Raw genomic sequence first — 14343 nt, forward strand, 5'->3', positions numbered from 1 at the left:
GAAGAAGACTTAGATGATAAAAGCATATTATATGTTATGTTCATTGAACAAACAATCAGTGTTAGAGGATTTTTGTATCTATTTGCCATTGAAATATCTCTTGAATGTCTGGGAAAAGTTTTTGAAGCATATTATTATACACATACTAAAAAAACCACTGTTTAACGCAAATATAAAACTTAATATGAAATCAGACCCCTACTCTTAAAGTTACAAAGAAATCATTAACTGTCTAGACTAAGTAAGTAAACATTTGTTTCTTTAGTTTGATCGTAATTCACGTTGCTTTAAAAGCTATCTATTGGTTGACAAGCATTTTTTTTAAATTAAAAATTGTTTTCAAGAGTTTCCTTTAGAATGAAAATATACTGTGAAAGTTTACAATTTTATAAAGATATTAATTTTTTTTTAAACTTAGAACTAATTTTTAGTTCATTAAACACTTGATAAATTGATTTATATTTTTAATCGATATTTGGGGTTTTGAGAAGGGAAACAGATCATAAAAAGCTCGAATAATACCACGTTTTTTTCAAAGAAAACTTCACCTACCGACGGGAAACATACATTTCTTCGGGGCGTCATGCAGTTCCTTAGAATAATTTGTTTCCTATTCTTTATGGAAAAACTCCAAATGAGTGGCTCATCCAACGTGGAAAATAACTTTTTATACGTGCAATCTGGCTTGGCACAATCAAATGCATGCATTCTGAACGAGTTTGAAATAGATAACTCGACAATTTCCGCTCGGTTACAATGCTGCGTGTCTTGTAATGCTTTATCGCAATGTGTTGGAGTCGATATCGTACGAGGCAAAGCAAAACGATGTCGCCTTTTGTACGGATTTCCCGCTCTAGTACCATCTCACACAACATCAGACGAAACCGTTCGATATCAGAAGGTACTACACTTCACTCATATGAATGTATATATTTAAATATGATCATTTCTTTTGTTTTTGATTACTAATTTATTGATTTGTTTTGTTGTAGTCCACTGAAATCAATATTGGTAATATGACTTTTTTGCATTTTGATTCATTAATTTTTTGTAGTGGTTATAAACAAAATTAAACATATATTTTTAGTCTTGATATCGATTCAAATGAAAGAAAAATGTTAAATGAAATAATTAAAGTCATTTTGAGCTTCAGTTCAACGCTCAGATTGCAGATAAACTGAAACGGATCCCTGTGTCGAGTTAATAAGAAAAAAATAAGTTTATGATCAATTCAATGCATGTAAAAATCAACTTTGATGGCAACGCATACTCGCATTTTTTGGCACACTATACTTTGATCAGCAATATTATAGACACATTGCAAAATGACAATATTGCTTAAATGACAAAGGCTTATATAATGACTCATTGCGAGTGATGGCAACACTTAAGCATCTTTCGGCTAAAAATATTATTAAAAACTTGTTAATTTTCGAATACAAGAGAAACACTTGTGAGAAATGCAAATTTTGGACGTGTTCATTACTTAAAAAAAATCCGATTGATTTTAAATCCTAAAATGAAATCTAAACAAAACACATACTAGTAATGCACATAATATTTCTCATCTTTAATCGTTGAATTAAGAAGCTATAAAATCACACAATCTGGATATCTTCTATTTACAACTAAATTATTTTTATTTTATTGAAGAATTAGAAATTATGATTTTAGTATAGTTTAGATACGATAGAGATTAGTCATATGCATTAAAGCTCGATAGGCTTTATGGTAGATTTGATCACACCCGACCGTATTTGATTATCTCATAGTATTAAAGAAATAATTCCTTTTTACTAAAATTTATATAATGTTCACCAATTCTTAAATTCTAAATAGCTGACCTTTAAATGTTACTTTCATTTGTTAATAATGAAAACCCCGCTTGTGCTTTACCATAAAGTTATATGTTATGTTTTGACTACATGTTACAAAGTTTTTGATACATCAATTTCTAAAGAAAATATCAACTTACAGAGATCGCATTTGCTTTACTTTGTACATGTACATCCTATTTTTGTGGTAAAGTTGTACATGTACTATACCAAAACACTTTTTAAAAAACCTTATTAAGTACTATATAGAAAAAACACAATTAATTCTTCATAAAAACTATCAGCAATTCTAATGATACTATTTTATGAATGATGGTGTCTCCAACACTTTTTTCTTTTAAAATAAGATGATTGAGAATATAACCATTTATAAAAAAAATGATTATCATTTTTATCATCTGAAGAAAATATACATAATTTTTAAATATTCTTCCTTTACACTAAAAATGCTACATGTAAACTTGTTTATATGTTCATAAACTTTAATTTTGATTATCACAATCTACTTTGCTGTAGGGACAGATTATAATTGTTCTGTACAATTAATGAATGGACGAACCATATCCACCTTATGTAATCAGGGGAATCATCAATGGATGGTAAATCTCTCTCTCTCTCTCTCACTCTCTCTCTCTCTCTCTGTTTGACATCCAACCACGAAATATTGCTATTTATCCCATACGTGTGGTGTATACTACATATACCTCTTGCTTTTTCATATCTGATCCTTTTTCAAACACTTAAGAAATATTTTTCAAACACCACCATCGTTTTAAATACCTAGTTTTTGAATACATATCTTTGTATTTCACACACACACACACACACACACACACACACACACACACACACACACACACACACACACACACACACACACACACACACACACACACACACACACACACAAAAACACACACACACACACATATATATATATATATATATATATATATATATCACATACACATATCTGGAAGATTTAATAATTAAATTCCCATTTGCTTTTGCTTTCTATACTGTATATTAACGTTATCTCCTATATATTTGCAATTACTTTGTAAATGTATGTCTATGAATTTAATTATTATAAAGTCAATAACTATAAGTAAAATGTAATATTACATGTACTATGACAATTGTATATATTGTATGTATTATCAATAGGAGAGGAACTTGTAAGTTGCAAGAACTTGTTTCCAATCCTTTTGTGTTATTTACACAATAAAATATGTTCAATGTATTTCACATCATCATTTCTATTTTCAATATTGATCCAACATTGTTTTTACAGTATTAACGTTAGGAAAAAATTAAGTTAAAACATTAGTATGAAGATATTTAACGGCACATTACGTTAGTCATCAACATATCCTTATATACTCTCATTATTATTATTATACATGTAATTGTTATTAAATAAATACATTGTTTGTCTTTCTATACCAACACTTTCTGATATAATTGTGTATACTTAGAAGAATTTTATTCTACCACCAGTACCAATAAGTACACATAATCAATATATGTAAATCTAGTTTGATTGTCCTGCTCTTTTTCATTTCACTGTTTTCTAGTTCAGGTCATTAGAAACATCACCATTAAAGCATTTATAAAATCACTTAATATGCAGATATCCTCCATACAGTTGGTAGCACACTTTGTGTGTTAATGTTATATAAATTCTTTGTTACATGTATACTTTAATTTTGTTATCGGTAAAAAGCTGATTCAGAGACGGTTTGATGGATCAGAAGATTTTTCGAGAAACTGGATAGACTACGAAAACGGTTTTGGCTCACAAGATTCGGAGTTTTGGTTAGGTAGGATTCATATCAGAAATGGTAATCATAGAGGCGTTAAAAACCCGTTAAACTTATATCATCATACTAAGTTTATATTACTGTGAATGTTGCCATATTGTTTTTTAAGTTTCATTTAACTTAATATTTTTAAGTTATCATAATGTATACATTTTTAAACAAACAAATGTATATCAACCGAATTATGAGTTTATTCATCATAATTTATTTTTAAAAATTGTTTTTACGCATAGGTAACCGGAACATCCATGAATTAACAAATGATGGGTATCGACACCTTAGAATCGAAATGATGGACCATGAATGTGTTTGGAAATATGCAGAGTATTCAACCTTTAATGTTGAATCTAGCAGCTTGAAATATAAACTACATGTAAATGGTTATAGCGGGAATGCAGGTATTTTTAAGCTCTCTCTCTCTCTCTCTCTCTCTCTCTCTCTCTCTCTCTCTCTCTCTCTCTCTCTCTCTCTCTCTCTCTCTCTCTCTCTCTTGATGTTAATAATAATAATGGAAAATTATTTACCGCTATATCATGTTTTACGTAAGCTTTTTCGTAGGCCTTCGGACGTTTTGTAATCTTAAGTTCAGACTATACTGAAATGATAATTGGTGGCACTGAGAATGTTTTACTCCATATATGCATACAATTAGATTTTCCTTAACTTTGAACTATCAAAGAAAATTATTCTTTGAAATATAAAATGTTGCTTTTTCAAATGTTCTTTTTTAGGTTATATTTTACATGTACCACACACAGAACAAAATATTTTTATTAGCATTTTGACATTTTATTGGATATTTTACCCGTTTTTAAATGTTATGACATCATTATGATTCAAATAAAAAACCTAATATGGCCGAGTAAAGGTGTCCCCCCTATTTTTGGCCTGCATATCAAATTAAATTTTAACATTTTAACTATGACTGAGCAAAATAATATTTACATAAAAAAAGCTATGAAGCTATTTGCAGATATTCAATGCTATCATTCATGCATTACAAATTAAACAGATTCTACTTCATTCAAAGTCTAATAATTTCACTCATTGAAGGATTGCGAACGATAGCATTGTCAAGCCGCCTAACTAAAAGTCATTTTTTGAAAATTGTCTAATTAAAGTTACTTTTTTCAAAACAATTTAAGCATTAACGTATGTTTTCGTTAAATATAAATGATTTGATCAAACAAAGAGAGATAACTTTGTATTTTTGGTTAGAATAGCTCATTTCATAATAGAAAATAACGGAAAGCAAACATTTTAAAACACCCCCCCCCCCCTGTGAAACAAAAATTACTTTTGAGGGGTTTTATATATTGTTATTAAGCATACTTATTTGTTGTTTCACGGGGGGAACATATGTCTACAGACCGAAATACATTCCAATAAATAATTATGCTTTGTATATTTTTGAAAAATAATTAATAGATATGAATTAGAATGAAATTTTACTTTAATATGTAACGTAAACATGTGACTGTTAAGTTTATACCCATATCAGCCGCTAAATAATATTTTACTCATAAAGAACGATTTTAATGAAAGTTATTTTGATCCCCCGTAAGCAAAACTTTTGTTTAAAAATTAAGAATTTGACTACAAATTTTATTTTGATATAAATCAATTAGGATTTAATCATACTTTTTAGTAGATACAATTTTTTTTAGTATCTTACAGAACTTTCGAAATATTTGGATGCAAAATGTAGGCGGGAAACGGGCGTTAGCGTTCATTAAGGAAGACTTTTAAGTAATTGCCATAATAATAATTGCAAGTTTTTATATAGCGCTTTTAAAATTGCCGAAGCATTTCTCAAAGCGCTTTACAATTATTACCCCAGCAGACCTTAAAGCATTCCAGAGCATTCTGAGTGCGACAGCCGTTAAGGCGCTCAGACACTCACATTCCGACAATATCTTTCACTGTCTATAGCCAGGTACCAATTTTACACTTGGGTGGAGTGAGGAAATACATGTAAAGTGTCTTTCCCAAGGACACAACGTCGACTTGTTGCGGCCAGGATTCGAACCCACAACCTTTCGGTCATGAGTCCTGCACCTTAACCACTCGGCTACCGACGCCAAGTTAATCATAAAAGACAAAACTGCAACTGCTGGTTTTCACAAGAAATGTTAAGTTATGATATACATTACTTTAGTTTACGATAAAGGCAATATACATTTAAACCTCGCATAAATTCACACCAAACATTTATTTTTCTTTTTATTCGCGACTTCTGCTTTGTTATTTCCGATTTCAATTGTAAAGGTTATTGCCTCACGACCCTATTACAACGCTCTCTTCATGAACGACACGTGTTCGATGTAAATGCAAAGTGACGCAACACCACATCGTATCTGTCTAAGTAATTAAAACACCTTGTCGATTCATTGAAGTATATGTACCCAATTTTATTTTATTTTGATTGTACGCAGCACTACCAAGGTCTACTAGGTAGTTGCACCGAGTAAAAAGGACGGGAAATGTCAAAACTAGGCATCACACAAAGCAACAAGTTACAGTTACAGCCACATTTTTATCGTTGGCAATGTATGCAAAAGCTTACGTATATGTCTCAGTAGTTAGAAAACGATCTTTAAATAAAAAATAATAATGTTTTTAAACTCTGTATTGTTATTTCGTTTTCCAGAAGACAGTATGTGGTACAATGACGGAATGTACTTCAGTACGTAGGACAATGACAACGATGCATGGGAAAGCAATTGTGGATTGAAATTTCACGGAGGGTGGTGGTATAGCGGTTGTCACTGGGCAAATCTTAACGGGGAATATGGGAACACAAATTATGGCGAAGGGATTGAGTGGAAAGCCTGGAGAGGTCATGGTTACTCAATGAAGAAGTTAAAATGATGGTTCGTAAACCCTAGAGATGATGACAGTTATAAACAAAGCCATCAACCAATCCAGGATCAGTCTTATCTAAATAAAAAAAATAGACTTAGTTGTTGCTACACTGTTCAAGTCAATTCACTTGTGTATTCAATGATTTGCTTAATTGTTAGATAATAAAGGTTTTTACTTAAAGAGAGACATTTTCCGAATTTGTAGTCTAATAGGAGTCAAATTCAGTCTCACCCGACTCAGTCTCCTTTTAATGGCATGTCGTCTGTCAAGCAGTTGGATTTTAAACATTCTAGTCACTTGTTTTAGTTTTAAGAACTTGCGTCTCACCAAAATGAAATAAAATTGATTTCTGAGGTACAGTATTGATCAGATCCAACGTAACACCAGTGTAAACCCCAACTAAACCCTAGGTTTACTTTTGGGGTTTACTTGAGGTTTACTCTGGGTTTATGTTTTTAAAATTGGGGTCCACTCAGGGTTTACTTTGGGTTTACTCTGAAATTGCTTTTGGGGTGTACTGTACGCATTTAAGTGTGAAGGAGACCCGTCTTTTATCATATTATCTTACTGCCTGTAATTCCTGCCCTTTGTATATTCCGAATACACATATAGTGTCTGCATTTAGGGGTATACTTTTGATCGGGGTTTACACTTTGTGTCCACTCTGGGTTTACTTTGGGTTTACTCTGGGGGTTTTCTGGGTAATTTCTAGTAAACCCGGAGTGAACCCAGAGTAAACCCAGAAAGTATCAACACGTAAAAACAAGATTTAGTTGGGGTCTAGTTCATTTACTTTTATAAATTATATAGAAACCTTGCAAACTTTTTAACCTTTTATTTCAAATAATTTATCCATTTGGAGAGTTTGAGGACTACCTCGCAAATGTATCATTATCATTTGGGTACTTTTCATGCCGTTTGCAATGCAAAATCACAGTACACTTTATATTTGTAGTTGTGCAGTAAAATCTGAAACGATAGAAATATGTAAACACCCATTCTCCGCAATGACTTAAACAAAACATAGTAATTAAAGACAACCATTTTTGCAATTATTTATGGTATTTCAAACAATGACATTTATATTTAAAATAGTTAAATGAAATACACACAAACTGCTATCAAACGTCGAGAATATTCATCGCACGCAAACATATATATGTCTGAGGATATTTTGGTCAGAAATTGCCTCTTCAATTATGTGTACAAGTATTGTTACATCATTATAATTTTTCATGATTGGATTTCAGCAAATTAAAGTACATGTATATGAATCAACAAGCGGAGGTTTTCTTAAACTAACAGAAGTGATTTGCTTTAATTGATCTTTATAAAATCGTATTTTGATTAAATTTAACATCAGATGTCAAAAAGTCTGAGCTAACAACGACTCTTAATTGAACAGTTTTTATTAGTGTCAGCATCCTTGCTCATATCAAGCAATTTCCTAATAATTTTTTTGACAATTGTCGTTATATTTTGAATGATTAATTCGGCTGAATTTAATTTATTTATTAACAGACATACAGCAAATAAATCCATTATGCATCAGACATTAACATAGATACAAAAAAAAAGTGACTTCAGATTTTTTTAAATGCAGGGCATACAGTACATGTATTATACAAGACGTGTAAATATACGAAATGTGTTTCCAATGAACAATAACAAATATTGATTGATTTGTTCAAACAACCAGTTTCAATTCTTCTGTTGTAAAGGTGGCATCTTCGATTAACAAAAGAAAAAGAATAGTTCATTCTTCTTTTCAGCTGAACACTCCATAGTCTCCAGAGATCTGGATGTGATTTGCATTAAATGTGGTCACGTGACTGTAGTCGTCTTCCTCTGTGACTTCATAATCCGACTGTACAGAGAGCTCGATATGGTCTTCATGTAAATGGTTATAAATGTCATTTCCTTCCTCCTCATCGTTGCTCATTTCATTGCAAGTTGGATTGGAGTTCATACTTTCCACTGATTTTTCCCCGTTTGATATATAAGTTCTGGTACTAAGAGAGCAAAAGTGTAATACATTTTACGTATAAAATACACGATGAGTAGAATACGGCTATTCAATAAATAGCATCGATAGTAGTTTGTGCTTGGTGGAAAAGTATAAAAAATATAAGTATTTAGCAAACTAAAAAGCAGCAAATCAATAAATGATATAGCGTGCTAATGATAAACAATAACAGAGTAATTAGGAATTTTCTATATTAATGACATTTTATTTCTCTTGATCTGCCAGATTGTAGTTCTCAGGGACAAAAATGTATTCGTTTAATATAAATGAACATGTATTTAACAAAATAATATAGTAAACTACCTAAGAAATTGTTCAAAATGCATTTGTTTGCTGTGTCATATGTTATGTGTTACCTTAATCCAGATTGGTTTCTTAACCGATTTATGATAAAGTTTAGTGCTCCACAAAAAGCTATTCCCAACAAAAGTCCGATCACTCCACTACCTATAACAACGCCAGAGTTATGGTTCCCGACTGTATCTGTTTAAATTAGAAAAAGTAGATGGCAGTAAAAAAGGTTCCTAATAAAAAACATGATATGGAATGTCTTGTTGTTATAATTCCTTTTTAATCCATTTTTTTTAAATATTCAATGATTCTGTAAAAGAAGTAGATTAAATTGACGAAGGAGGAGGGGGGAATTCATTGATTTACAATGTCATTAAGAAATTAACGTACATGTATTTGAATTAAGTTGACGGATATGAAATCAAAGCAATAGCCTTGACTTACATATAGTCACATTGCAATATCTGAATTAATGTGAATAAAAAAAATATCTGTTTAAATTTGACAAAGTAGATGGTATTAAAAAAGTAGATTAAATTGATTAAATTAAGTATATCTATCGTACTGAAATTACACATGTAAGTTGACAAAAATGAAATCAAAGCAATACTTACACTTACATATACACACATTGCAAACGCTGTATTTATTTGGAAAAAAAAACCAACAGATCATTGAATATCTAAATCAAAACCATTTTGAGTCGCTTTCATCTTTTTCTACAATATTGTAGAAAATGGGACGGTAGTGATTGTTGACATTAGTCCTCATTAGATGGACAGTTAAAGTAGAAAGAAGGAAAATGTGTCTATATACATATGTTACATCATTTCGGCGCCATGAGTCGAAAAAATAAATTGATTTCGTCAATATCAAAGTGCCAGTTATTATCTATTACTCGCGCAAATATCTTTTATCGATTTTGTTATTACCGTCAGTTTATCAAATTTTGAGTATCAAGTTGTTCTATTATATAGCATCTAGATCTGGTTGACATGTATTTTTGATACACGTATTATGAAAAAAAAACAAATTGTAGTACTCATTTTAACACATTTTGTTATAATGATTACTATGGATGATATTGACACCTACAATTGTAAATCGTTATAAAAAGGATTTATTCATAACTGACTTGTTTTAATTCAATAAAATTTCCACATAAAGATGTGATGGTTAATCCTTCAATGATCACAATCGCCAAAATTTAAAAACAAGCTTTGTGGGTAGGATTAAAAATAACCACGGGTTCAAAGCGCAGATCGAAATGCATGTAGAAAAAGTCAGAGCTCTTCCAGCTTTTATCCATGGATTACGTGTACTACAAATCAAGATATGTTTGTTATGTTATACTTTTTGTTTCTTTGTTTATCTGTTTTTGTTTTAACTTTTTTATTGCCTCGTTTCGTTTTGTTTTGCGTTTCTTTGTTTCCTTTTTTTCTTGGTTCTTTTTGCATTTAAGAGAAAACTAAGAACCAAAACACTTAAATATAAGTCGTGATTTTAACTTCAAATGATATCATATATCACATTCAAAAGAGCTAGCAGATGTATAATATAACAATATACAAGCCTTTTTAATGTGTACGTCTTCACAAAGATCTGACATACACTCCTTGCAGATTTTATGTATTTTATCAAACAAAATACGACCTAACATATATAGAATAAATTGTTGGTATATCGGTCCTAAAATCAAGATTAAAACTAAATATTGAGAGAAGTACTTGTAAAATACCAAACTCATTTAATTTAGATCAAGAGTTGCTTAACTGAGCGCAAATAATTTTAGTTCAACTGATAAATTGAAAAACAAAAAGATAAACGCAAAAAGAAGCCCCCCCCCCCAAAAAAAAGGGGGGGGGGACAACAAAAACAAAAACAACCCCCCCCCCAAAAAAAAAAAATTAGTCAAAGGTTGATTGATCAGGTGGTCCTTTAAAGGAATCAAAGGATTTCACTTAGTTACTTTAAATCAAATGAGGTATATTAAAATACCGTTGACACGCGTGTCCACCACCATCACGTGACTAGCACACGTACAGACCCCAGTGATTACATTACACATACCATTTGGAGTGGCCACTGAGCGTTGTAAAGTGTTGTCACATGATTCGTTCAGTCCACGCTCTGTTTAAAAAAAAGGTCATTAGTTTTAATAAGCAATCATGTAATTACAGAATGAATCTCTGCCATTCAGTCAACTCAGTGTTAACTGAATGGTCTGGAAATGTGACTGAATGGCTATAGCTATGCCACTCAGTCACATTTCAGTTACCTTTCAGTCTCATTTTAGTTGACTGAATGGCAGAAATTCATCCTATAATTTTCATTCATGGTACATGTAGATATTAGAAAAAAATATAGTTATAAATTATGATAAATTATAATAGCATGATGTAAAAAAAGAAGATGGGGAAAACGGTCATAATACTAATAATATTACATTGTACCTTGAATGACTTGTTTATTTTTAACAGGCAAACGAGTGCTCTATTCTCTCGGTATACTTGTCACCAGCTTCACATGTTGAATACTGGCTTCCTCTTTCGCATTGTTTAGAGTCGAAACATTGTTTGCCTAGTCTACGAGGTGTATAATAACTGGTAAAACTGACCATTGATTGCACTCTCTAGTAACGATGTTTAAAATGTCAAGTTATGTAACTATGTATCTGTCTGTCTCCCTGTCTGTCCGTCTTTATGTGCGTTAAATCACACATCGGATCCATCCTCAGATCTCAAAGATAATTCAGTGAAAAAAATTGCATTACTTTACCTGGTTCACAAGTGTCCGTCTTCCGATGGTACACATGACCTGTCTTACACTGACACATCCCACTCGTCTCGTTACATGTGGAATTGACACTAACACATTGCTGGTCTCTAACACAGCTCTCGCCTATGTTACGGTCTGTTATGAAAGAACCATTCATAGTTTACAACATTAAGGTGTACAAAACAAACAAACAAACAAACAAAAAACACAAAAACACAAAAAAAAATCCAAACAAACAAACTAAAATAAATGTGTTTTTGTTTTTTAATGGGAGTGAAAAAAAGGTCTTAAAATCGGAAAGGTGTATTTACATGTAGCTACTAGCAATAAGCTACAAGTAACTAGCTACAAGAGTAAGATAGGTTTTTTTAACTGGCTATTTGTATCATGTATCAAAAGGTAGCGATTAGTTTTATATAGTAATTATCTAGAAACGATTTTCCTTTGCGTCGAAATAGAAACTGAGTATGATTATGTACAACAATGTAAGGTTGCTGATAATTATCTAAATGTCTTGAACAATCTTACCGTGAAAATACTCTCCGGCACAACAGATGGTAATGTTAAAATGGGTATTGCTATAATTCCCACAGGCTTTATCTCGCACAAAACTATATGAAGATGACACAAAATAAATCTCCATCCTCGCTATTTCATATTTCTTTTCCATTTCGTGCGATATATTTGGAGAAGTTGAAACTATTGAACAATCAATTTGACACTTCTTAGAATCACCTACAAAGATGAGTGATTAATAAATGAAGACGAAATACCGTATACATAATTAAAACACGCTTATAACAAAATACCAGGGACGGGTGATTTTACTTTTTTATAAACGGAATTCGTTATATCCGTCAAGTTTACAACATGTAATAAAGTCAAGGGGAATAAAAATTACTTCGCTGTAAGAGTCAATTCATTTTAAGCATGTTCACTATAACCGTGTTTTACTGTATATTTTTTCCAGCGTATATCTAATTTCCGCTTTGTTCGCGACGATATCCGATTTGCGGAAAATAAGTCAGCGAAAATTTTGTACAAAGTTTTGATCCTGTAATAGAACTATATCTCTGCTTTAAAACAAAAAGGTAGGTAAAGTACCGATCAGACCCAACCTAACACCAGAGTAAACTCCAACTAAACCCCGGGTTTACTTTTTGGGTTTACTTGGGGTTTACTCTGGGTTTACTTTTTGAAAATTTGAGTCCACTCGGGGTTTACTTTGGGTTAACTCGGGGTTTACTTTGGGTTTACTTTAAAATTTCTTTTTAGGACAACTGTATGCACTGAAGTGTGAAGCAGACTAGAATTTAATCTTACCATCCTACTGCCTGTAATTCCTACCCTTTGTATATTCTGAATACACAGTTAGCGTCTGCTTTCAGGGGTATTTTTCTGACTGGGTTTACTCTCTGTGTCCACTCTGGGTTAACTTTGGGTTTACTCTGGGTCCACTCTAGTAAACCCGAAGTAAACCCAAAGTAAACCCAGAAAGTAAACCCAGGGTTTAGTTGGGGTTTACTTTCTGTTAGGTTGGGTCTGATCGGTACGGTACATGATTTTCTGATCTATGATTGTTATATCTCTGAAAAATATTTTTGGTAATTATATTATATAATGGAAATCGTGTAAATTGTTTCATTGTCTAAATTTTTCATTAAAATTGAGGAGTCAAAAATATATTAGATGCCCCCCCCCCCTCAAATACGTATACTTTACAGGTTGAAACGGTTGTGCATGAATTATTGTTTTTCACCTTGACTGTAAAATATTAAAAATATGATTTGCATAAGTCTTAAAAACTGTTCAAGGTTCTTATTTGCGTTAAAAAGATGACGCGGAAAAAAACCCATGATAACTGGTAAATAATATTTTCACAATCAAACGTATGTTATAACTATTTATGTTTAACTGATAACAAAATTGGGGAAAATAAAAATCAATATAGACTTTGTAAATATTTAGAACTGTTCTTTGATATTGCAAAATAAAATAATTAACAATGCTTAAATACAATGCAAATGGATTATATCGAATGTTGCAACGTTTGACATGCTAAAATTCGAAAAATAAAATTTAAAAGAATATTGGACATAATACCTTATGGTGATAGTTAGAAAAAATATTCATGGCTTATTAAGTGTTTTAGTTGATGATGTATATTTATTTATTTTTTTATTAAAATAAACTATTAAACACTATTTAATGAGAACATTTGAATCTTTAAAAGCCATAAATTTGATTGTATTATCGTAATAAAATACTTAGCTGACGAGCCCATTATTAATAAACAAGATTAGCATTGAATAGTATATATTAATCTATTCTTACTTCTGTATCATTTGTTGAAATCATTGAAGTCGAATGAACAGGCCTTATCGCTAGATTTGAATGAAAGATCGTCCTCAAGACAAATAGACCTAAATTAATTTTAAAGAAATTTTTAGTTCACAATTTTAGCCATTGATTGACTGAAATAATATAACTGTACAACATGACTTAAGTTTAGCCTTCCAGGAATATAAAAGATTCATAGTTTAGCTGATATTTTTCAGGATGTACTAAAAACCCTCATATTTTTAATATATCTTATCCTTCCTTAATGAGAAGGAAATACAATCCTAAAATACATGTTTGATTTTGTTCCAAAGTAATGATAATCTTTTTTTCTCTGAGCACACATTTAGACTTAAGAGGATCCTTGAACCAGAATGTTAACGGA

At 31.3% G+C, this 14343-nt stretch overlaps 1 protein-coding gene and 1 pseudogene across 1 annotated transcript; one reads left to right on the forward strand and one right to left on the reverse strand.

Moving 5' to 3' along the window:
- The first annotated feature begins 619 nt into the window (after positions 1-619).
- On the forward strand, positions 620-6546 carry LOC128162214 (ficolin-2-like; annotated as a pseudogene).
- Positions 6547-7658: 1112 nt separating this feature from the next.
- Positions 7659-12369, reverse strand: LOC128162215 (uncharacterized; the record flags this gene model as incomplete). The annotated part of the gene is made up of 5 exons (XM_052825393.1): positions 7659-8535; positions 8906-9032; positions 10839-10970; positions 11619-11753; positions 12147-12369. Coding segments are annotated over 5 exons (861 nt in total), but the record flags the coding sequence as incomplete, so codon positions are not given.
- Between the last annotated feature and the right edge of the window lie 1974 nt (positions 12370-14343).

Source organism: Crassostrea angulata, chromosome 9, assembly GCF_025612915.1.
Source record: "Crassostrea angulata isolate pt1a10 chromosome 9, ASM2561291v2, whole genome shotgun sequence".
Lineage (NCBI taxonomy): Eukaryota > Metazoa > Mollusca > Bivalvia > Ostreida > Ostreidae > Magallana > Magallana angulata.